The sequence below is a fragment of the Sceloporus occidentalis genome, unplaced genomic scaffold, assembly GCF_023333645.1.
Source record: "Sceloporus occidentalis isolate IW3139 unplaced genomic scaffold, rSceOcc1.0.p SCAF_26, whole genome shotgun sequence".
NCBI lineage: Eukaryota > Metazoa > Chordata > Lepidosauria > Squamata > Phrynosomatidae > Sceloporus > Sceloporus occidentalis.
The window spans coordinates 11,297,170-11,320,670 of record NW_028317006.1 but is presented as its reverse complement, the minus strand read 5'-3'; the positions used below and the strand labels follow the sequence as shown (position 1 = coordinate 11,320,670).

Here is a 23,501-nt window from a genome sequence, read left to right as displayed (position 1 = left end):
TTTTAGAATAATGCAGCATTTAATGTAGCTCTGCGAATTCCGAGGAGTGCGACGTGAGAAGAATGTCATCCACGTTTTATTTAATGAATAGTATGATCGCGTGCATGTATAAAATAGCAGAACTTAACAGTGTATTATTTTAAAAGGATAGGGGAGTTGGGTTTACAGGAGTAACTAATCCTCATACACATAAATGGCACATCACTTATGCTTGGCCAGGCTGTTGGCCCAAAGACCTTTCTCCGCGGCTGACATGCAATGCGTCGGGACATTACATCACACCCCAGTGGTCAACATGGTAGACGGCAGCCGCGGAGGTTCGCTAGGGCAGAGCCCAGCCAAGATCCATCTCTGGATATATACTGTACGTTGTGTAGTAGGACACTACTCCATACCTCCCAAGTGTCAGAACGGTCCAGATTTCAGACACTGTCCAACTGACCTATCCCACTTCCCTGTTTTTGTGGGCAGAGGTGATGGGTGACAAGGAGGATCTGGAGATGTCCCTTAACAACCCACTTTGCTGTATAATTAATCAAGGTCCTCAATCACAGCTCTCTTGAGGCTTCCTACTTTCTCACAGCGCCTCCATATGATGAAGTCTTCCTGGCGTTCTGATCAATCCAAGGTAACTAGACAGGTAAGGAAGGTTGGTGGTTCTGGCTCCTCCGAACACCTCTAGCTATGACTACTGCCCCCGCTCAGCGAAGATGTCCTGCTGTGGGCACCTGAAACGTTGATGGATGTCCTGCTCCATCAAAATCCAGAGAGGTAACTTCATGATGTGGAACCATAATACAAACATAACGAGAAGAGCCTTTTAATAAACTGCGATTGTTTAGGATGAGTAAAGAAACTCACTCTCAGCTCTCATTTCACCCGTTCTGACCCAGAATATCTGTTCTGGGTATTGTAGGGACGGAGTCAGAGATGGCCCCTGTAAATATTATGTTCTTAGTGCATTGCAGACCTTCGATGACATTTTGTGTCACAAGAGGATGCTGGTGTTGGAGATACTTTTCCGGTTATGATTAAAGAGACATTCACTGGAAAAAAACTAATTTTCTCCACGAGCACAAACCCCATCGCTGCATACAGTGCTGTTGTTTCGGCATTTACACAAATGCCAAAAAGCTCCAATAAACGTTCTTTATATCCAGACCTGGTGGCCGCCATTGTTGTCAGTCATGTGATATTTTGGGTGACTTCCTGTTTAAACACCGCACTGAGCTGATTCTTTATGGCAACGGCAGCAAGATCAGTTGCTCCCTACACATTAGTCAGAGTGTCTGACTGTGTGATTAAGACGGAGCCATTCTATTGCTTCCCGCAGGCAGTATGATGAGTGAGGGTGTTTGGTAGACACATACACATGCCTAATATGCAGATCTCTGAAAACATTATCACCCAAAACAGATACAATGCATAATATTTCCGAAATACAATGGCATGCAGGCATGGAATGTATGAGTTATCCTGGGCATACTGTCAGCCATTGCTGAGGAGTCGACCCCCGGCATTACCGCGGCCGCATGTCACTTTAGGACAAGAACTATAAGCGATCCATTGTTTACAAAGTTAGGGGCGTGGCCTCATGAATCTCCACCTCCTTTTTTCTTACGACACCATGGTATGGGCGTGCCAGGCGAGAGGCGAGCAGTTGGTTTTCTACGCTACTCCGCCAGTGGTTTCGGAAGTTTCCCGGAAGTAGCCGAAGGTTTAGGGGGCTCACGACCGGATGGACCGCTGAGGGCAACGGTCAGGAGAGCAGAACCCGGATAGGACAGGGGATAGTCGGGATCCGTTTGCCGGACGGGAAGGGTGGTGCGGAGAGGATATGAGAGGAGAGGAGGCAGGGTGTCGGGGAGTGTTATAGAGAGTGACCCGAGCTGCTTTGTAATCGAGTAACGCGGTGTGAAATAGAGGTGGCAGCGTTTTGACCCAGAAGGTGAGGAGGGAAGTAGCCACTGAGTACTGACAGCCCTTGTTGAAGAGTTCCCCGATCTGGGTGACGGGAATACCGGGATGTGTTGGATCGGATAGTGGGTGACCCCCTCTCTGTCAGCTGCTGTATAACTCTTCATGGCTCCCCAGCCTGTGACACCCGATCTGACCCGGAAGCACACAGGTGGGTGACACCTCCGGGGAGCACTTACCACCTGTTACTGTACATGAGAGGCATCTCCCCTGCAGAATATCAAGCCTACCCCACAATGCTCTGTCTATTGTAAACTTTTCTATGTGAGTATTCACTCACTCTCTCACTCACTCTCTGACTAACCGTGACCTTACTGTACATGAGACTATTTTTCATGTCACCAGGGATCCCTTCACTACACTTTGTGTTAATCATGTAAGTCACAGAGAGGCAAACACCGGTAACAGGAGGAGACACACTTTGTAAAAAAAAATTTATGTGTGTTACTATAAAACACTGGTTGATGTATTGTTGTCTGTTTTGCACACAGTTCGGGAGTTGGCGTGTTTGTGATGTCTGTGTGTTATCTTAAACAAGCGCGCAATGTCCTTTCCATGCGAGTGACCGCGTGACCGATAGAGGTCTGTTGGGTCATCGTTGGCTCCGCCATTAATAAGCTGAGTGTCCTGAGTCCCCAAATGTCACATTACTACCTGCAGTGGCTGCCTCCAGGTTTGCGGAATACACCCTAATTCCCTCTAGATTGTAAGCCCTTCTCACCTGTCAGGTTGTTATGTCATACATAATTATGTCCTGCCTACCCTTTGTACAGTGTTGTGAAATCTAATGGTGCTATATAAAACATTAAATAATAACCTACCATAAAATCTCGGGTGTAATACGGTGTGTAATAATAATACGCTGGTATACCTTTACTGTAATTTCTCAGGTGTAATATGCTGTGTAATATTATGCCAATATAGATTTGCTGTAAAGATTTGGGTGTAATATGCTATGTAATAATATGCCGATATACCTTTGCTGTAATGTCTCAGGTGCAATATACTGCGTAATAATATGCAGATATAGCTTTACTATAAAGTCTCAGATGTAATATGCTGCTTAATAATATGCCGATATACCTTTGCTGTTATGTCTCAGGTGCAATATACTGCGTAATAATATGCAGGTATGGCTTTACTATAAAGTCTCAGGTATAATATGCCGATATACCTTTGCTGTAATGTCTCAGGTGTAATATGCTGCGTAATAATATGCCAATATACCTTTGCTGTAATGTCTCAGGTGCAATATGCTGTGTAATAATAATATGCTGTAATGTCTCGGGTATAATATGCAGGTATAGCTTTACTATAAAGTCACAGGTGTAATAATATGCTGATATACCTTTACTGTAATTTCTCGGGTGTAATATGCTGCGTAATAATATGCTGATATAGCTTTGCTGTAAAGACTTGGGTGTAATATGCTACATAATAATATGCAGGTATAGCTTTACTATAAAGTCTCAGGTGTAATATGCTGCATAATAATATGCAGGTATAGGTTTACCATAAAATGTTGAGTATAATACAAAGCGTAATAATATGCAGGCATATCTTTAGCTTCAAGTCTTGGGTGTAATACGGTGCGTAATAATATGCCAGTATAACTTTATACACAGGTATGATATGCAGGTATAGCTGGTGACGTGAAGAGATGTCTGGGGCTCCAAAAGCTTACGTGACCCTATATATTTTTATTTTCTTATGTTGGGCCGCTAGACGGTCTCACCTTCATCAGAAGTCTCCGTCTTCTCTTGGATTACAGCACATCCATGAAGTGTCCCTCAGTCGCACATTACATTGCACATAATAAATACATGAAACCCACCTATCGGTTATTACACCCCAAAATAACAGAAATATCTCTTCCAACAAACCATAAATCATATCATGCTCCACTGAAAATAATACAAAGCTGCCTTTTCGGTCACTTTATTAAGGTAGAGATCTCTGTCCCTTGTGTTATCTGGGCAGTAGAAAGAACTATTCTTGGGGTGAGAATAAATATTTTAATATTAATAATGGATTTAATATTTCTTCCCATTATTATGACTGATGTGGCATAAATGAGGCCAAGGGACTGAGAGTCGGCACCGCTCATTACCCCAGCGTAGTAATCACATTTCTGCGTCCAAGATGTTGAAGCAAATTGAAAACCTCTTTATTCTAAGAGAAGATAAAGATAAAGATTCTAGTTGGCCGGGTTGGGATGAAACAGATTTTGGGACTTTCATCAGATAGAAACGTCTTTCACCATCTTCCTGAAGAAGGGACCTCTGTGGCCCTTGAAGCTTATGGGGCTCTATATCCTTTTCTATGTTGGCTTCATAAAAGGTTTCAGCTCTGACTAAAGACACCATAGTTTGCTGAGACGGGAGGTTTGTCACCTACGGCGATCCCTTCCCACGTCCTTCTCATTCTCTGGCGTGTTTTAAGGTGCTTCTTGGTGGAAACATGCTTAAGCTGCACTTTTGAGAATACCAGAGTACCTGCCATTAATGAAAGCATGTGAAGTCTGCTGTTAGAACATCGTGGGCCATCGGTGTAGGTGGAGATGAGAAGCGTTGCATGCGCATACAAGTGCCCTCTTTTGGGGTCAAGTGTATCTCCGGTTTTGCTTACATTGCAGCGCTCTCCTCTAAATTATAATCATCCTCTTTGCTGGCCCACCGGCTCATCTCTGTGCTTTTAGCTCCTACCAGTGTCTTCGGTACGTTTGCGTTTTATTGGGGATGAACTTTTGTTTAGGTCACAGAAATGACAATCATTATTTTCTATTTGTGCTTCTCAGCATTTTAATGAGAAGCTGCATGCAAAAGCCTTGAGATTGCTGGCGGTGGGTGATGTGCGGATGTGTTCACGCGCGGATGTGTTCACGCGCGGATGTGTTCACGCGCGGATGTGTTCACGCGCGGATGTGTTCACGCGCGGATGTGTTCACGCAGGAAGGACATTTTGGTAATAATACCTTTGTCTTTTGCCGCGGATGTAATGCGTCCGTGTTACACACCGGTAAAAGAATCCGAGTTCACACGCAACATTCTAGTTCAGCTTCTCTCTCTAACCCAATCCATCGCTACAGTATAAGAACCACAGGGGGGTCTGTGCCGCTCTCGATCGTTAGTTACAAGACATACGTAAGGAGTTACGGAATTTCTCCCAAAAATAGGACCTTTCTCGATATAAAGCATTTGAAAATCAGGCTGTTCTAATGCCTCTGTCTCTCTTTTTCTTCTGTCTCTCTCATACCTCACCCTCTCTCTCCTCCACTCTCTCTTTTTCTGTCTCTTCCTTCACTCTCCTCTATATTCCTTCAACTCTCTCCCCCCCCCGACCTCTCTCGCTTCTGACCTCTCTCGCTCTCTCTCTTTCGCTCTCATCCGACCTCTGTCTTTTACCCAGAAACGGATCCATGCTTTAGCGATTGTATTGCAGAAAGTTAGACGTTTGAGGAGCCACGGCTGCTCGCCTTATCCCATGGCTGCCCATCTCGAAGCTTTTCCGACATCCTGCTTTATTTTTTTTGTTTTGGAGAGAAAATGCTCTTAAGATTAGTTTGTGTTATGCTCCCCGTTGTCAGTTGTGGGCTGCTGTCTTCTTCCCGTCGCACTAATGTACGTGTTGCATGTTTTAGGCTCTGACTATGGGCTCTTTGGGCACTAAGCTATTGGGCCAGAAGGCAATCGAACAGCCGCTTGGCTCATGTGATTGCAGAAAGAGGAAGAGAAGCTTGGAGTGTCCATGTGACAGCGAGACGGACGAGGAGACGGAGAACTTGCTGAACACTCCGCGGAGGTATTTATTCTGTTAATGTATTATTGTTATTATTATTTTTACTATTTCTACTTGAAGTGTTTATTAGATTTAGAAAAATTTCAGAAAACGTTCTCCAAGGGAAGCGTCGGAGCATGGCAATTTCTTTACTTCATTACCAGGCTGCTCCCGTCTGTTGTTTTTGTGGTTTGGAATCATTTATATTGGTCTGTGTTTAGCATGTCGCTGTATCATTTTTCCACGGGACATTGCGCATGGTGATGTCTTCTCTGGGATTCGTCGTATTCTGTGTTCGTTGTTTCAAAGGGAATGGGTTTAAATTCTGGAGGTCGCTTAAATTCTGGAGAAGCTCTCAAGCCTTGCGCAACAGCTGTTATTATTGTTACCAAGATGAATGGATCCACAGGATCTGAACCAATATTCTATGAGACAAATGTGTATGTGGGTGATACCCGGAAATTAACGTTAATACGATTTATTTTATGCCCCCCCCCCCCTGCTCCCACAGGAAGAAGTTGAAAAGCACATCCAAGTATATTTACCAGACCCTCTTCCTTAACGGGGAGAACAGCGACATCAAGATTTGCGCACTTGACCAAGAATGGAGTCTGCACAAGATCTACCTCTGTCAGGTATGACTGCTCTTGCTTTTGTCGTTTCCTAATCATAAATAGATTTGTTTAAAAAAAATAATAATAAACACCCAATATTCTATGGCTTTAAAACTGTAAAGTTAGTTTATTTTAGACGTGTGTTAATCACGTGGTTGGCCTATATAATGTGCCTTTCTGGAAACAATAGTTCCACTTTTTCTGTTCTGTCATTTTTTTTCAACTGAATTGTTGAAGTTTACTCCCGCCATACATTTTTGGAAAAAGTCTCGTGAATAGAAACTATCTTTTATTTCCACGTTTCGTGCGAGTGCTCACCCGCTCCTGACGCGCCTGCACCACGAGCACGTAAATATTCACGGTGCTGCTGGACGTTTTGTCGCAGAAATGGCAATATGCATTATTTGCCACAATGCTCTGGCTTGACGTACGGTGCATTTGATCGGGTCAGGTGAATCGCACCGGGAGAAACTCCCCGCAGAACCTTATGAATGTCTTCCTGCTCTCCTGCTTCAAATAACAAAATCCTACTTGGCGCCCGCTACAAGTACCCCACTGGCAATATGAATGTCGCATACAACGTTCCCCTTGGGTTTGGGCCGAAGGCAGATTACAAACACAGGTAGCTGATGCAACGATCCATACCTAGTATTCAGGAAATAAATGGTGCGGTCGTTCTTCTAGCTGCTATTTATAAAGGTATCCAAGTACCCTGAGCTTTCTCCAAACACAGTCACTCCAAAATGGGATTATGTGTGAAGCCTGTTTGCCGGTGTTGGATTGAAATAGTCTTTATTGTGATGGGTGTCCTGCGGTGATATTCTGTTGAGTTGATGAGTCATTTGTTTGGCTTAACATATACACGGAGAACGAGTGCGACCAATAACTACTAATATATAACACATAATATACAGCTACGGGCACATTTTGTATCTGTATGACATGGTTTCAATTGTGGCCCCTGGAGAACAAGAAACTATCGCCATAAGAGTGGCGCTCATTACTCAGTTACTGAACCGGTGGGCTGATGGGCCCGTAGGCACTTATGTAGACTTACGTTTTAAAGTCATTTATATTGAGATTTCAATAACCGGATGGTATTATTTTCTTCTTCCAGTCTGGGTACTTCTCCAGCATGTTTTGTGGTTCCTGGAAAGAATCCAGTATGGATGTCATAGAGCTGGAGATTCCTGATCGCAATATTGATGCAGAAGGTAAGAGTGCTCGTGTTACCCCAGGCATTTAACCCCTTAAGGACAAGGGCGATTTTACACTACAGGATCAGAGCGTTTTCGTTATGTCTTTATTCAGCCGTTATTTCCCTCTGTGCGTTTGGCATTTAACGGTATCCATGAATGCGGTTGGCTGTAGAAGCGGTGGCATGCGTTCAAGCGCAGGGGGATTTGCTGTAGACTGACTGCTCCAGTCGGTTACGTTCTTGGCCCTCTTTTCATGATGTACCTGGTAAGTCATTGGTCACAAAGGGGTTTATGTGTGCTTGCCACAGGCCTAAAACAAGTTGCGGAACTGAAACTGCGGAATGTCTGCGGAGGTGAACAATGCTGCGTGCGGGGCTTCCAGAAGAAAAAATGTGCCCTACGGGAAATAGTCAGACCAGGGGCATGATCGCTCACCTTATCTGAAGAACTGCCTCACAGCGCTTAACTTCAGATTATATTATTTTAACCCCTTCGTGATGAAGGCCGTAGCGGTTCGTCCCCAAATCCCTGCAGTTGGTTCCAGAGGATGTACTGTTACGTCACTCGTTACTGTGTGATCGGAAGCAGAGAGATCACTGTAGGGTCCAGGAGGAGCCTGTGGTTGTATGAAAAAATTATAATAAGAAAGTATACAAAAAATAATGAAGTGTACAGTGCTCTAAGAGCACTTTGATGGGAAAAAACGCTGTAGTCATGTCATCATGACATCACAAGGGTTTCCCCGTTTCAAAAAGACCCCGTGTGGGATCTCTAGCTGTAGTGCAAAAAAAATACAATTTTTTTTTTTTTTTTATATTTAAAAAGTTATAAAAGGGACAAAATAAAATAGGAAACCCACAAAAACAATCCTTGATGCATGTGGGGCATCGCTGTACTCTGGGAATGTTGCAGATCACAATTTGTTTCTCTAGGTGGAAATACCCAGGGCAAGAAATCCAAAGCACCGTTACGAAGCTTGTTTGAAAAGTCGATTTTTATTTTATTTTTTTTGTTTTTTTGTTTTTTTTACTGCTAATTTTGGATGAAGTTGTGGGAAAATGAATACGCTAAACATGTCAAAATGACCATAGTGCAATACCCTGTTTTGTCTGCGTTTCAGAAACATGCCATTTTATGTAGAGGTTTTGAGATCTGTGAGCCTCAGTTGGAGCCAAATTTGAAAATATTACAGTTTTCAAATAAAAATAAAATGCACACCTTTTTATATTTGCCGTAAAACTGCCAAACTAAATGAAAATCTTGGGCATATGAAGTATATGAATGTATTTAGTTTTTTTCTCATTTACTTTGTGATAAAAGTGTAAAAAAACAAGAAAATGCGATTGGATTAGCAGCCCTTTATTACGCATACTATTAGAAGTAGATTTGGAAGGAACTTGATGTCGTTAACGTAACTCTGCCGTGTATTTAACCTTCCTGTCAGGATCAAAGTAAAAAGTGTATTTATCTCCTGGTTGGTGGACGTGAGACCTTTGCTGAGAGGCCAATTACCCTGTGCCCGCATTAAATGTACTGACGTGATTTCATAAATCATTTTTAAATGCTTTTCTGGAGATGTTGTAGGAAGGACTGTAACATATCATCACGGCCGGCCCAGGCAGGGAAATGCTCGTGTTTGGGGGGGTCTCTTGCATGGGGCAGTGCTAGAGGCTCCGATGAATCTCTATTGAGTTGGGTAATTCTAACAACCGGTTTTGCGTTAAAGTGCACGTGAGGGCCGGAGCGTAGGTTTTACGTAAATCCCTTTCGGAGCGGATGATATGCGCATTAATGCATATGACGTCTGAGTCCTCCCTTTATATTTATGCGCCCCCCTTGTAAATGCATGGAGAATCCCCCCCCCCCCGTATACATTTGTTTCTTTCCTGCCCCTTGAATCCTGAGTTTGGCCACGTCTCCTGCTCGCTAAAGCACATGCGCGTTTAACTCCACAGCTTGCTTTTGTGTGAGTTCCAGAGGGGTCTAATGAAACCCCTCACGCGCAAGTGCGGAAAGTGCTTCCATTGGCTTCAATGGGAGCTGCTTTGTGCTGCTTATTGGCGGCATACAGGCAGAGCTCCGACCTCTCCTACAGGTAAGTGATGCATTATAATGAATAGAGAAATCGTATGCTTTACGTATGTTTTTTTTTTTTTTCTTTTAAATCTCAGATATACCTTGCATGCCTAAAGCAGAGGCTGTTGCAGAAAAGAGTTGTTTTTTTTGGATGCAGGGCCGCTTTTTACCGTAATAAATGTGACATTTTGTGGCGTACCGTTTCCGGGAGGTGGGGGACTGTGAAGTTAGGGGCTGTAAAGCTCTTTTCTCAGTATTGAAGTAGTATTATTATTAATATTATTATTATTATATTTATAATTGGAATTATTATTATTCTGCATTTACCAATTTCTTTTGTCTCTTGCAGCTCTGCAGGTGGCCTTTGGCTCGTTGTACAGAGATGAGGTCCTCATAAAGCCCAGCCGTGTGATTTCAATCCTAGCCGCTGCCTGCATGTTGCAGCTGGTAAGGGCAGAAATATTGCCGTTGCCCTCGCTTATTGTGGGTTTTCGCTCTTATCTCTTACTGATAATTTCATGTGATTTGTAGTTTCTTATCTACCTGATGCGAAAGCGTAGACACAGATTGTATGCTTCTCATATTGGATACAAAACTTTGGATTCTAGACTTTTTACATGAACGGTCTGCCAGGGGATTGTTCCTTTTCAAAGGGGAACTCTACATATTTCTTTATTACTAGTATCAGTATAAAATATTGAAAATCAAATGTTTCTGCATATTATGTTTTCAGGTAGTTGCAGTTAAGCCATGTTTATATGTTCTAGCACAAGCTACTCGAAAAACACCCTGGCATTGTTAAACAATAGAATGGCTCAGTCTTAATCACAGCAATGAAAGTCTATGTAAAAGCCGACTTCATTAGTACTGCCATAAAGCATCAGCTCAGTGTGGTGCTTGAACAGGGAAAGGCAACCAAAATATCACATGACTGAGAACAATGACGGCCGCCAGCTCTGCAGATAAATGAAGATTATTGGAATTAAGTAAAACCAGGTGTTTTTTTTGCTGCCCTACATTACCATGTGCAGCGCTGAATGTTATACTTGAGAAAAATACATTTTTGCATTATAAGTCTCTTTTAAGGAAACAGAATAGCGATTTCCTTAGTGTTTGCGAGAGAGAAAAATGTTGTTTTTCGTATGCTATAAGCTCTCTTATATAAAAATGATCCGGTATTCAGTTACGCAGCGTGTCCTTTACTCTTTACTGTGCTTAGGATGGTTTAATTCAGCAGTGCGGTGAAACAATGAAAGAGACCATCAGCGTGCAAACCGTTTGTGGCTATTCAGCTGCGGCCAGCATCTACGGATTAGACAACGTGAAAAAGAAGTAAGTACGAGGCGCCCGTTCCCTGCCGGACCTTGTGTAGCTTCACAGATCTTTAAGTGCTGATCAGAAGGGTAGGTCGCGGTGTCTTAATAAGAAGGGAAGGTGTCGGATTTTCTGTGTTTGTTGTATAGCGACAAAAGCTGGCCGATGATCTGTTAGTATAAGGTGATTAGCGCGATCATTTGGAATCGGTCGGATCTGGTGTTAAGATTTGGGAGTAATTTGGACGTTCAAAGGGACAGTCGAGGGGGGGGGGAACGGTCATCGTCATAGGTTTTTGGGATAACCAAGTTTATTTGTAAAAGCTATTTGAAGCTTGTTCTTAATTTTGTCGGTCATTAAATGTTTAGTTTGAAGGTTTGCCTTGTGGAAGCTAAAATTGGAGGCAGCCTGTGGCACAGCTAGCATTATCAAATCAATTTCCTGTCCTGACTTCCCCCAGCCTTATAACACTGCCCAAATCAAACCGCCTAACAATAGGAGCATTTTCCATACATGCGCAGGGGTGGTCTGAGCAGACCCCCCGCCTACAGCGCTTTGCCATCCGGCCCCGGAGGCGAGTATATCTGCCTCGGAGAAAATCGCTGCCGGAAGGGCCAAGTGCATACGAGTGGACTCTACGGAAATTAGAGACCACGCAGCTATCATATGCATCAAAGTGAGTGGAGTGTCCCTTTAATGGGAAGGAATAATATGTAAACACCTTTGTATATTTGTATGTAGGGTATAGAACCTTCAAATGGATTTGCAGAAAATGGCATGCATGCCTGAAACCATTTATTTCCAGTTCTTTGTAGCAGTAGCATTCGTATCGGTGTATTTGAGGCATTTTGTTCCACTCACCAGTAGATGGCAGTACAATATCACATTTTGAGATCTGAAACCATCATTTTACTTCCCTTTTTAGACAGAATGTTGAAGAAAAAAAAATTTGTACGAACCAGCGAGATCTAAGAGAGTGTCTTTTTAAGGCTGTTTTTGCCCCAGGTTCTCTCTCTGCCTGCAGCACGTAACAGGGTGATTGTGCTCCGTCTTATGGGTGATGGCAAAGTTGTGGAGAAAATAAAGTAATTTCTATTAACCCACAAACAACGTTCAGCGGTTAGAACTCCAGAGGCTGCTGTCCAGCAGGAATATTGATGAGCCTCCCGAAACAACGAGTCCGTCTGTCACCAGTGATTTATATGAATTCTAGAGGAACTGAATCTGGGTTTGGCCTCTTGCGATGTGCCTGACCATCTTACCTGCCGTCCAGGTGCTGTCACTCCATCCCCCGAGTTATGTGATTATCCGGTGCCCATTCCAGCGGCTGCCTTTATTCAGGCTTCTCTGTTTCTTTTTTTTTTTTTTTTTTTTTTTTTCTTGTGTTGAACCCAAGTTTGTACTCTTCTGTGACCTATTCCTGCTCCCATTCACCAACTGTTGCCCCAACAATTGCTGGAGTCGATTATTAGCTCTTGATGTAGTGTGTATAATGTGTGATCTAGCCGAGTACGGACTGCTCCACATGCTGGCAATTGGTCATCCCGGCCAGCAGTGTCCAACTATGTCCAGGCACCCTAAGGATGTGGTGAGTGCCCACCATCAAACACCATCTTTACCGTCAAAGGATGGACTAGCCCAGAATGTCATGTGACTCGCCCGTATGGTTACCCCGTCCTTCCCCAGACTATATGATTAAAAGCATTCTGCCCACAAACGGTTGGTGTTCTCCTGTGGGCGCAGAACCGTTGCTGTGTAGTTTTCCATTAGATTATAAGTACACGCTTGTTTCTGAAGGCGCCTATTCCTTATCGTCCACGCATGCAGCAGTGCCTTTTCTGTACTACAATCATCTCGCTTAAGCTGTCCTCTCCTGCAGTCTCACCTCCTCTTCAACAACCTAATAGATTGTAAGCTCACAAGAGCAGGGCCCTCGTCTCCTTCTGTACCAGTGTGTTTTAACGTGTAAATGTTATTTTACTATTGTCGCTGTCCCTGTACTGTAATAGCGCACCAGAATCTGCTGGTGCTTTAAAAAAATAAATGTAATGTTATTGCAACGCTGGATCGCAGGTAGGTGAGTACTTGGGTGAAATAAATTTGAAATATAACATTCATATTGCCTACAACAAAATTGACACCACATTACAGTGAAGTGCAAGTTCTGCAAGAATATCATTTGCAGCACAATATGCAATCAACAGTTCGTCGATAAATTGCTTGTTGTGCTTCTCATTTCTAAGTTGGTCACCCAGAATAGATCCCATTCTCTCTCATTCCAGGTGCCTTGAGTGGCTTTTGAATAACTTAATGACCCATCAAAGCGTGGATTTATTTAAAGAGCTCGGGTGAGTAACGGATAAGCTGTTTAAAATGTTACTGCTTTTATCAGACCACAGGGACGTAAACATTTTGCTTCGGTTTTCTGCAATATTATCAGCTTTGCCTGTTAGTGAAAGGTTTCTATCCTGCAGCGAGTCATTTGCGTGTTTATTACCCCGCTGTGTTAGTATATCATAGGTTTACTTTAGATCTCTCCAGCATTATATACACAATGAATAGTTTAGTTATTACTCAGATGATTATAATATATATATATATATTTATTCTAAATACTTGGTTTCTAATGGAACTGCCGCTTTGCTGTGTCAGACAGTTAAGAATGCGGGTGAACACTTCTCCGGTACCAATGAACTGCCAGTGTAAATAATATTTTGACAGCGATCTGTGCCCTGGCAGTGAACATCATCATTTACCGTTTTGCTAACACAATAGTTTTGAAGATTTGTGACACTTCCAGAGTCCTTATTACTGTGTTGGCCAATGCACGTCATCTTAGCTGCTCTTTGTAGCTTATGTGCCGTTGCTGTGGGATTTGAAGTCCAGTGATGGTCAGACCACCATTTATAAATGTGTCTTATAATATGGTCAGATCTTCATCGAAGTTATAATAATGAACAAACACAATCTGTTTTAACTAATAACACACAAATTGAATTGTCTATATTGAACACATCCTTCAAACATCACAGTGTGGGTTGGAAAACATTATGTGGACCCCTAAGCCAATCATTTTAACAAAAGCTAATTGGAGTCAGGAACCGAGTAACAGTTGAAGGCTTGAAGGATCGTTGGAACCGGTTAACATCTCTGTTCACGAATCTGTAAAACATTGAACAGGCATGGAGTGCATGGAGCGACACCATGGAGGAAGCTGCTGCTCTCCTGCATTGCTGCGTGCCTGACGTTTGCCAAAAAGCATACTGACACTGCACAACACTACTGGGAAAAAGTTTTGTGGACTGCGCTACGTATGGCATAAACAGGGCACCTCATACCAACACGAAAACATCACCCCAACAGCGAAGTACAGTGGAGGGAGCGTCATGATTTGGGGCGGCTTTAACGCATCAGGGCCTGGACAGCTTGCTGTCATCGAGGTGAAAAACGAGTTCCCAAGTTTATGAAGGTATCATACATGGTAACGTCGGGGTGGCTGTCCGTCAGCTGGAGCTCAGTAGAAGATGTGTAATGCAGAGGAACGATGACCACAAACATCAAAGTAAATCTACTACAGAGTGATTTAATCCGCCATTTGGAGTGGCCTAGTCAGAGCTCAGACCTTACGCCATTAGAGATGTTGTGAATGACCCCAAGAGGGCCATTCCTATAAATATGGCCGAGCTGAAGCAGTTCTGTGAAGAAAATTCCTCCTAAACATTGTGCAGGTCTGATCCGCAGCTACTGCTAGCCTTTGTTTGCTGCCAAAGAAGGTTCAACCCGTTATAAATCCAAGGGTTCGCTTATTTTCTCCGCCATCGCTGTGAATGTTTAATGGGTGTGTTCAATAAAGATGTCAAAGATTGTCATTGTTTGTGTGTCATTAGCTAAAGAATATTGTTTGTCTATATGTGTGACTTGTCACATTTTATGAACAGAAGAACCTGTCCGGTTTAATCTACTGGACAAATACCCCGAGACCTTGTATTATTGCCTTGTGCTAATCAATAGAATGACCCAGTTTTAATTGCCCAGCCTTTATTCAGTAACGGTGTGACGGCAAGTTGTGCTTTTAGCGCTGCTATTTTGCGAATTTATTACGAAGGGCCAACACTGGCGAGTTTTTTCAGTGTGAAGGGATGAGCTAGCCCTGCATAATGCATCATTTTAATTTGTAAAAAGATTTAACTATGCCTTTTTACAAGGCCCGCCAAGCTCTTGCAGCAGAAGCTCACTGGGATTGGGTCTTTTATAATATATAGTGAAGTCAAGGAGCTGAAACCCAATTCTTCCACGAACTCTGTCGACTGTACCGTCAGTGAAAAGTGTCATTTGAGCCGGGTATCCACGAAGGATAAAGTGGGGCTCAATCATATATACCTTCTGACTTATACTGTGCATGTTAGATGCTCCTTGACTCGTTACTTTACCAATCAAACCCCCAGATCTAGGGACTGCTGTACTTAAAAGCACAGAGAGCAAGTCCATCTTATATACGGTATACATGGAATATTTTAACTATTAATGTTCTTTTTATTCTCCTTTCAGTATCAATATGATGAGACAGCTGATCTCCTCACACGACTTACTTGTTATGCAAGTAGAGATGGATGTGTATACAACTTTAAAAAAGGTACAGGACAGAAGGTTCTAATTTTTAAAAGATGCTCATAGTTTAATAATCCGAGTATCACGCTGCCCACAAAGTACTGTACCTTCCGTGGAAAATCCTGCATAGTCTAATGTTTTGAGCTCACAGCTGGGGCATGTAATGTATCACTTGGGCTCGGCTAAATTAATGAGATGAATTGCCACTCATACTCCGTCTCGGCAAAAGTCTCTACGGGAGACGCAGTGTAACTCCAGAGCAGTCTTATTTAACGGTTTATAGTGTTGACAAGTCTGACCTCCAGCGAGTGTGAATAAGCTTATGTTACATTCATGAAGTCCAGAGACGCAGCTATGGTATTCGCAGCTTTTACCGAGAGGTTTATTGATTTTCTAGTCTGTGTGTGACCGCTTGCTGTATTGCCGACTCATCACTTTGTGTTGCAAGCAACAATTTGATCTATACAAAACGTGCACTTTTCCTATGAGCTGTCACATATGTCTTCATTCTGTTACTTCACTATAAATCTTTGACGTAGGTATCTTCACGTTCTCAGACTGCACCCTTGTGCTTTCAGACCTTGCCCTCTCCCTTCTCTTTATGCTCTCTTCTCATTTTTGTGGCCCCCAAGTTCTTTTCTATCTGGCATTAGCAAGCATTCCCCTTGATTTTTCTTTAACTTTGTAAAAAATTGCTCAATCCATATGGGTATAAACTCAATCAGCTAAGTGTCTTTACTTTTAATAACCTATCTTCTCTTAATGAGTTTTTGTGTCTTATTTCCTTGCAGTGGATGTTCCTGCAATTAGTGCCTTCTTGGAACGGGTCCTTAAAACATTTGCTGACTGAAGCAGATACCTGGTTCTCCAAACGCAGGAAAGGTCAGTATTTGAGTGTCCTGAATGGTGCAGTGCTGGATTGTTTGCAAGCAGTCATTTGTTTCATTTGGTTTTGCTAATTGTTGTGGCAGATGAAGGTGGGATAACAAACCTTTAGTGTGTAACATACATGCTCTCTATGGCTACAGATGGACCACAAATGCTACCGAAAGAACCCTTACCTACTCTGTAAACCAGTTACTTGTTGATGCTCTGACCTTGGGGTTTATTCACTAAGCTACAAATTACCAACCCCAACCAGTTTCCCCAGTGAGAGCCCTTCATAATGCATGGTTAATGTAGGGAGATTTCTTGATCTCATACATTAAACATGGCCAGCGGTTCCTGCTCGAGAAACTCGCTGGGCTTGGCCCTTCATACTCCATAGTGAAGTCTGGGTGTTGAAATGTTTCAGCAAAGTAATATTTAAGCAAATATGCCTTAATGTTATAAAAGAAATATCTAACTCCAGGGCCAGTTTTCACAAGGGGGTAGTGTGAGCGTATTTTTTTGGGGGGGTCCATAGGGTAATTGCTCGTGGTGACACCATTTTAGGATGATTTGCTTGCCAAGACCTTTGTGTTTCAGTAATAGTCTGTTCAGCAAGCTGGATACAGGTCTCACCTCGATTCAATCCAGCACAAAGCAGCAGCTATCGGGGAAAGCAAAATGAGCAGCATGACACACTCCCTGCTTACGTGAAAGAGTAGTATTGTACTTGGCTTTAGACTCCTTTTTTGAAAAGGTCACGCTGTATTGCTTATTTATTCCAGAGGTGCCCCGCTCCACTCCGTGTGGGCTGGAAACTGACCATAAATATTTAATTGAAATGCTTGCGCTCAACACCGGTATCGATAAATATGGATATCCCAGCCTGAGCGCAAGCATTTCAATCAAAAAATCATTAAAACTTACTTGTTTTAAGACAAGGGTACACAGAATTCCAGGCTTTTGTGGCCCTCTGGGACCGTAGTTGTGCAGCCCAGCTCAACTAATTAGATGCTCGTCTGCACTTTGTGAACAAAATGAAATGCACGATCGTCTAGTTTTAGATTGTGACCCTGAAGTTTTAGATTGTGACCCTGAAGTTTTAGATTGCGACCTGCTGTTCTAACAGTTCTCCTCTGTGCTACTACGAGAAACACTTCCCTCCTGTACTGCTACAAAAAGGTTAACCGCACATAAAATAAGTGCAGCCCATAAATTCTCAAACAAGGAAATAATTCAGGGACCTTTCGATTTCTGTAAAAACCGCTTAATTTCGTAGCAGATACTGAGTGTTTCAGACACGCTGCGTGTCTTGCAATGAATAATGTAGGTATTCATAATAAAGTACGGCATTTGTAGCACTTGTATGTCAGTCATCTGCAAGGGGAAGCATTGAGAATTGGAATTTTTTTGTATGTTCAAATATATATAAATATATATATATATAAATATATTAAAGAATCGTTAATATATTAACCAAGTAAAATTGCATGTAATGTGATGATACCTTTTTAAATTTCTTCCCGTTTTGGGGTGTGAGGGAAGAATGAGTATTAAATCGCTGACCTGCCAGTTTGGCCTAGTATTGTGGTACCTCCATTTTTGTATTCTCATCGCTTTGTTTTGCATTCTTATGCACTCTCGTTCTAAAGTTTTGTGATCACTTTTTCATGGAAAACAAGGACGTTTTTAGCTGCAACATAATTGCCAAAGATCAATTAGCCTTTTAAACTTAAACTTGGATCAGCGAACACAACGTGCCATTGGAACACAGGAGTGATGGGAGTGAAAAAGGGCCGTTGGAACACAGGAGTGATGGGAGTGATAAAGGGTCTCTGTACACCTATGAAGATATTCCATTAAAAATCAGCCGCTTCCAGCTATAATAGTCATTTACAACATTAACACCTTCTGTGCTGTATTTCTGATCTGTTTCATGTTGTTATTTTAATGGACAAAATTATCTTTTCTTTCAAAACCAAGAGCGTTTCTGTGACCCCAAACTTTTGAACTGTAGTTCAAATATAACATTTTGTTGAGGCAGTGATTTTCAGAGGCTGTCTGAATAGAGTCCTATCACCCTGTTACATTGTAAAGAAAATTATTTATTATCTTCTATAATATTCCGTAGCGCTGTTATTATTGACTATAAAATCATACTTAAAACCGAACACATGAGCCATGCAAACACGAAACTTATCTAGGAGAACGGTTCTATGAATGCGTTTACAAGACACGTGCTGATAGACACCCTCTCTGGCTTATTAATTAACACAATCCCCTTTCCATATCTTTCTAATGTGAGGTTCGCACCGAATGCTTCGGCTTCACCCAGAGTTCAGAAGAATATATTGAAAACAATAACAGAATATCAAAGACTCCACAATGCTGGCTATCATGAAATCATAACTACTAGATCATTTAAAAATATAAAACAATACAAATTACAATTTAATCTCCAACATTAAAAGGCATACACTTAAACATATATGTTTATATTATATTATATGTATATGTATGTTTATATATATATTTCCTATCTACAAATATTGAACATGCATAATCATATTTACCTGTCTTGATATCTCCACGTGTGTGATGTTTCCCTTCGCTTGTCTCTCTTCTTCTTTCCTTTTCCTTTCGAAGCTGGCCGCTCCTTGATATGGGAGAAGTTCCCAGTTGGGTTTAATGGGAAGACATTTGATTGGCTGGTTTTGTTGTGTAATATTTGTTCCCTGTGGCTAAACAAAGCTCCCTATCACCCCCTGCGGTCTTTACCAACCTTACATTTTGTCCTCTAGCACTCCTCATACATACCTGCATATATACTGATTCCATTGAGACTGCCATAATTAATTCCCACCTATATAAGATGAAATAACACATCATCAATTTTCCATAACACGCGCAGGAGGAGGTAGTGTGTGTAGGCTGCAAGCACATCGCCTCGAGGGGTTCATTTGGTGTTTTGTGTGCAGCGGAGTGTTATCCAAGTGAAAAATAACTCCAGAATAGAAATGAGGACTCCCTGGACTGCCTAGAAGGGACAGTAAGGCTTTAGAAGAAAGCTTTGATAAAGTGTGCTGGCATATGAGTCCTAACATGAACTTTTTAAATTAAAGTATAGAAATAACATTCTAGACAACCCCAGAAACAGGTGATGTAGATCATTACTATGTGGGTAGAGCCAGGCATTCAGCCATATACCGGTGGGGCTTTATAACTCCTTTATCTTGACACTGATTAGGTGTACATGAGTTTTTAGGTGTCAGACTACGTGACGTTCTGCTACCCCATTTAGAACTGTAGGACAGGCTCTGCTACATGGACTGGCATTTAATATCAGCTTACTTACTGTGTTAGGGGAGTAACGATCCATATGCATATAAACATGGTCTTGTATTGTTAATGGGATTGGTTAACTCGCTGCTTTCATTTCTCCTTCAGAATTAGAAGAGAGTGGCATCGGTTTCCTGGAGTGCGAGCAGGGTTGCCCATTTGTGCCAGTTTTTAGACCCTTGAGGTTACAATACATCATCAGCGACCTGGCTTCAGCACGAATTATTGAGCGCGACGCAATCATCCCTACAGGTAAGAATAATCTCTCATGGGGATAGAGAGCCGGTGATATTCAGCTCACTCTTAGAAATGGTTAGATTTCATAATCCAAGATCGTAACCCAATCTCACAACACAAGAGGTTGCGCCTGCAAGATATGCAGAATGGACTGTGTGTTCCGATTGTTGAAATCCGCCTCTTAAGTTTATTTTAAAAAGTTGAGTAAAAAAATGTACAAAAAGTTGGTTTTTGATCTATTTTATTTATCCTTCATACCCAAATATAGACGAGAAATAGGTGAACCGTTCATAAAAGAACGCAACGGGTGAGATGTGTGCCGAACTGAATTGACGAGAGACCTAACATTACAATGCGACTGTAATGGTCATTATATCCATAACCTATTACTTATGAGTCACTTGCCGCCGGGACAAATGCCAGTCGTCTCTGTGGATTGGTTAATCATAGAGGGATCTACTGTTCTGCAAGCATTACATTGGTTGAATGAAAATCCCTGCAGTAGTTGGTCTTAGCTCTGTTGGTCCTGTACTAACCAGTGTGAAGCCTTCCTTTCTAGTAGGTTCCAAAAGAAACTTTTTTTTTTTTTTGTTAAGAGCATTGGCATTCTATTCATCTTTCATACTGCCATACATCGTGACGGGTAGTTATTGGTCCTGTTGTCTGTTTAGCAGCAGCACCTCTCCTATGCTTCAGCTTTCTGCTTTGCCTAGAGCTTGAGGTCTTACGTAGCCCTTGGGTGGCCCAATTCCCAACATGGATTTAGTTGCTCTAAACTGTGGCAGGCACTAATTGATTGCATACAGACGCCAATCAAAATAGATATACTTGTACTCTGTTATGGGAACATTGGCTTCATAAAGAAAGAGTAATTATTACCGGTGGTTTGACTGATAAATGTCTAAAATGCGTCCATTATGAAGGCCTTCAGTCTTTGTATAGCTACAGCGTTCAATATGTGACTCGGGAGGGAGAAAGTTACCGTATTTAATGGCGTACCAGAAAGGCTACAACAAGTTCGCTGTAGCTGAGTTTCTGAAAAAATGATCTAAACTCAATTTACTCTGCCTTCTCCCTGCTTGGTAATAGGATAAATAAAGCATTGCCTGCGATGCGGTTATAAGAAGCCGCTGCTAGTACCGATGTTTAATATTTGTACTCGTTTTCTAATTATTGCTACAAGCGTCGAGAGAGTTCCTGCCACCGCGGAGATACAGCAGCTGCTCGTGGTGTTTTTCTCACAACCTGCATTACGTAAAACAATCCTCGTTCCAGAGTTTTAGGTGATGAGTGCCTTTTCCTTTATCCCCGGTGCACACAGGTGCTGTTTGGTTGGCCACATCTGGGCCAGGCCTCTTCTTAAGCTGTAGTCCTATATTTTCTTGACAGTTGTAGTCCATTTAAGCAAAATGTAGACTGGTATGTGAAGATCTCCTGTAGCGATGAGGCTTTTGCCATAGCTGTGCATGCGCTGCTCAGCCTGCATATATCAAGGCTGTACAGCAACATGGTCTGTGTATAGGCAGCAGTTATCCGTTTTATAATAGTAGTATTTTTAGCATCTTTTGTTTCTCTAAGTCCAAATTGTTATGCAAGCCATTACTTGTTATGTGCCATGCTGTGGAATATTATGAGGCTATATAAATCAATAAATAATAAGGTTTAGTAAAAATATTTAAGCCCAGTCTCAACGCTACACCACATAGCTTGTCATCAGGAGATGCAGGATAGCGTGATGAGCACATTGATGGAGCACCACTGGCTTGAGAGGTAGAGGCAGCCACCAGCTGAATGACCAACCATAATACTTTATCATACAAAATAGAAGTAAATCTAAAACTTCTATGGCTGTAATGTAAAATGAGGGATCAAATGGTTTGAAACATTCAAAGAATCCTATAACTCTCTTAGAACATTATGCTTCTCTTTTTTGTTTACAATAAGACGTACCCGTCTCCCAAGACTGCACGCAAGGGCCCAATATCGTTGTTTGCAACTGAATGACAAAGACAAAACTTCATCTTTTAGACATCACAGTGGTAATTGTAGGGGGATGTTGAGATGACTGGATGAAGTTGGTTATGTAAAATTCCCATACATCCACCAAAATGGTCAGTTATCCAGAACAACATCAAATTGGAAAGGTTTTTCCAAATAAAAAATCATTTTGTATCACTGGGAACATGAGATGCAGTGTATATAAAAGTATTATGCTTGAAGTAAAAGTGCCACTTATTCAGTAATAATAAACTAAATTAGCATCAGTTTTTGTTACAAATGGAACAAGGTCTGTATATGTCACGGACATTTCATCCATACATGAGGACAGGATGTGGGTCTCGCCATATTACTGAGAGGAGGAAAAGAAAAACCAGCTTACTGGCCGGACTCGGACTATAGGTAAACATTTACACTGTGACGGGGTGAACAATAATAGGGGTCATTTCGATGAGGGTTCTAAAGAGAACCTAATTTTATAGACTAATTTAAATTCTTAACTGTCAATTAACTGCTGTGTAAGCTTGCGAGCAGGTCTCTTTCCACCTAATATATCGGTTTGTCTTAGTCTGTCAATTCTCGTCTTGTCAGACCCCTCGAATGTATGTTTTGTATTAAGCGCTGCGTAAATTGTTGGCGCTATATAAATATAAGATAATATACCAAGAAGATGGAGCCCAGCCACAACCAAACTAAACCGAAGCATTTTCCCTGCAGCGCCCCTAGAGACAGAAATGCATATTGCTCTTATTTGAGAATCGCATTCTCAGTATTTGTATTCCAGGATTTGCTTCAGGTGAGAGAACTTGCAATGATTTGAGAAGTCTTTCAAAAAGGTCTTCAGGTTATATACTTTGAATACCATGAAGACCCCCCCCGGGCTTCCCATCTCTAATCTTGTGTAGTGTAGGACACAGAGTCACATAAGCTTTCTGGACCTGAGGTCTCCTTATGATGAGGAGACTTTTGAGATCCTGAAACTGTTACATCGTTTTTTGTTTTTTTTTATTCCTTACATTGACCCAATAAAATGATCCAGCTATATCCATTTCCTTATCAAGTGCTTCACTGGAGCCTTAATCATCCTTTAATGTAGTAATAAAGGCAAGTGTATGGTATTATTGAATGGAGCCGGTAGAGCCGTCAGCATATTTCTGTTATGATTAATGTAAAGATAGACGTTTCAGGGATAAGAATGACATTTGTGAATTTGGGGGCCCGCTGCGCAGTAAGCTGCTCGTACAAGCCTTCAGTACATTTTAAAACTTTAATATATATTTCACAGATCCATCTCTTTACTTCCAAACAACTTTATCCTTATCTCAGGAGTAATAGGCTTGCTTTCTTGACTAGGATGTGCGTAGAATTTGTTTGTCTTAATTACAACTGTGAGCGTTGGCTGCCTGGATCTGTCACTCTGATAAGTGATGTCGCGCGAGGAGGGCAAAGCCGATCCTGTCATCTTCCAAATATCTAGAACGCGGCTGATATAATA

At 41.9% G+C, this 23,501-nt stretch overlaps 1 protein-coding gene across 3 annotated transcripts in view; it reads left to right on the top strand.

Moving 5' to 3' along the window:
• The first annotated feature begins 5,626 nt into the window (after window positions 1-5,626).
• Window positions 5,627-23,501, top strand: part of LOC149300162 (germ cell-less protein-like 1) — a 28,054-nt gene continuing 10,179 nt past the window's right edge. Inside the window, exons 1-9 of one of the 3 annotated variants that reach the window (XM_089485753.1) lie at window positions 5,627-5,778; window positions 6,266-6,389; window positions 7,486-7,582; window positions 9,993-10,090; window positions 10,863-10,975; window positions 13,240-13,305; window positions 15,506-15,590; window positions 16,357-16,447; window positions 19,880-20,023. In XM_089485753.1, the coding sequence (XP_089341879.1) occupies window positions 5,627-5,778; window positions 6,266-6,389; window positions 7,486-7,582; window positions 9,993-10,090; window positions 10,863-10,975; window positions 13,240-13,305; window positions 15,506-15,590; window positions 16,357-16,447; window positions 19,880-20,023 (970 nt within the window). Of the gene's footprint in view, window positions 5,779-6,265; window positions 6,390-7,485; window positions 7,583-9,992; window positions 10,091-10,862; window positions 10,976-13,239; window positions 13,306-15,505; window positions 15,591-16,356; window positions 16,452-19,879; window positions 20,024-23,501 lie in introns of all 3 variants that reach the window. The other 2 variants (XM_089485754.1, XM_089485755.1) reach the window with 2 other exon arrangements.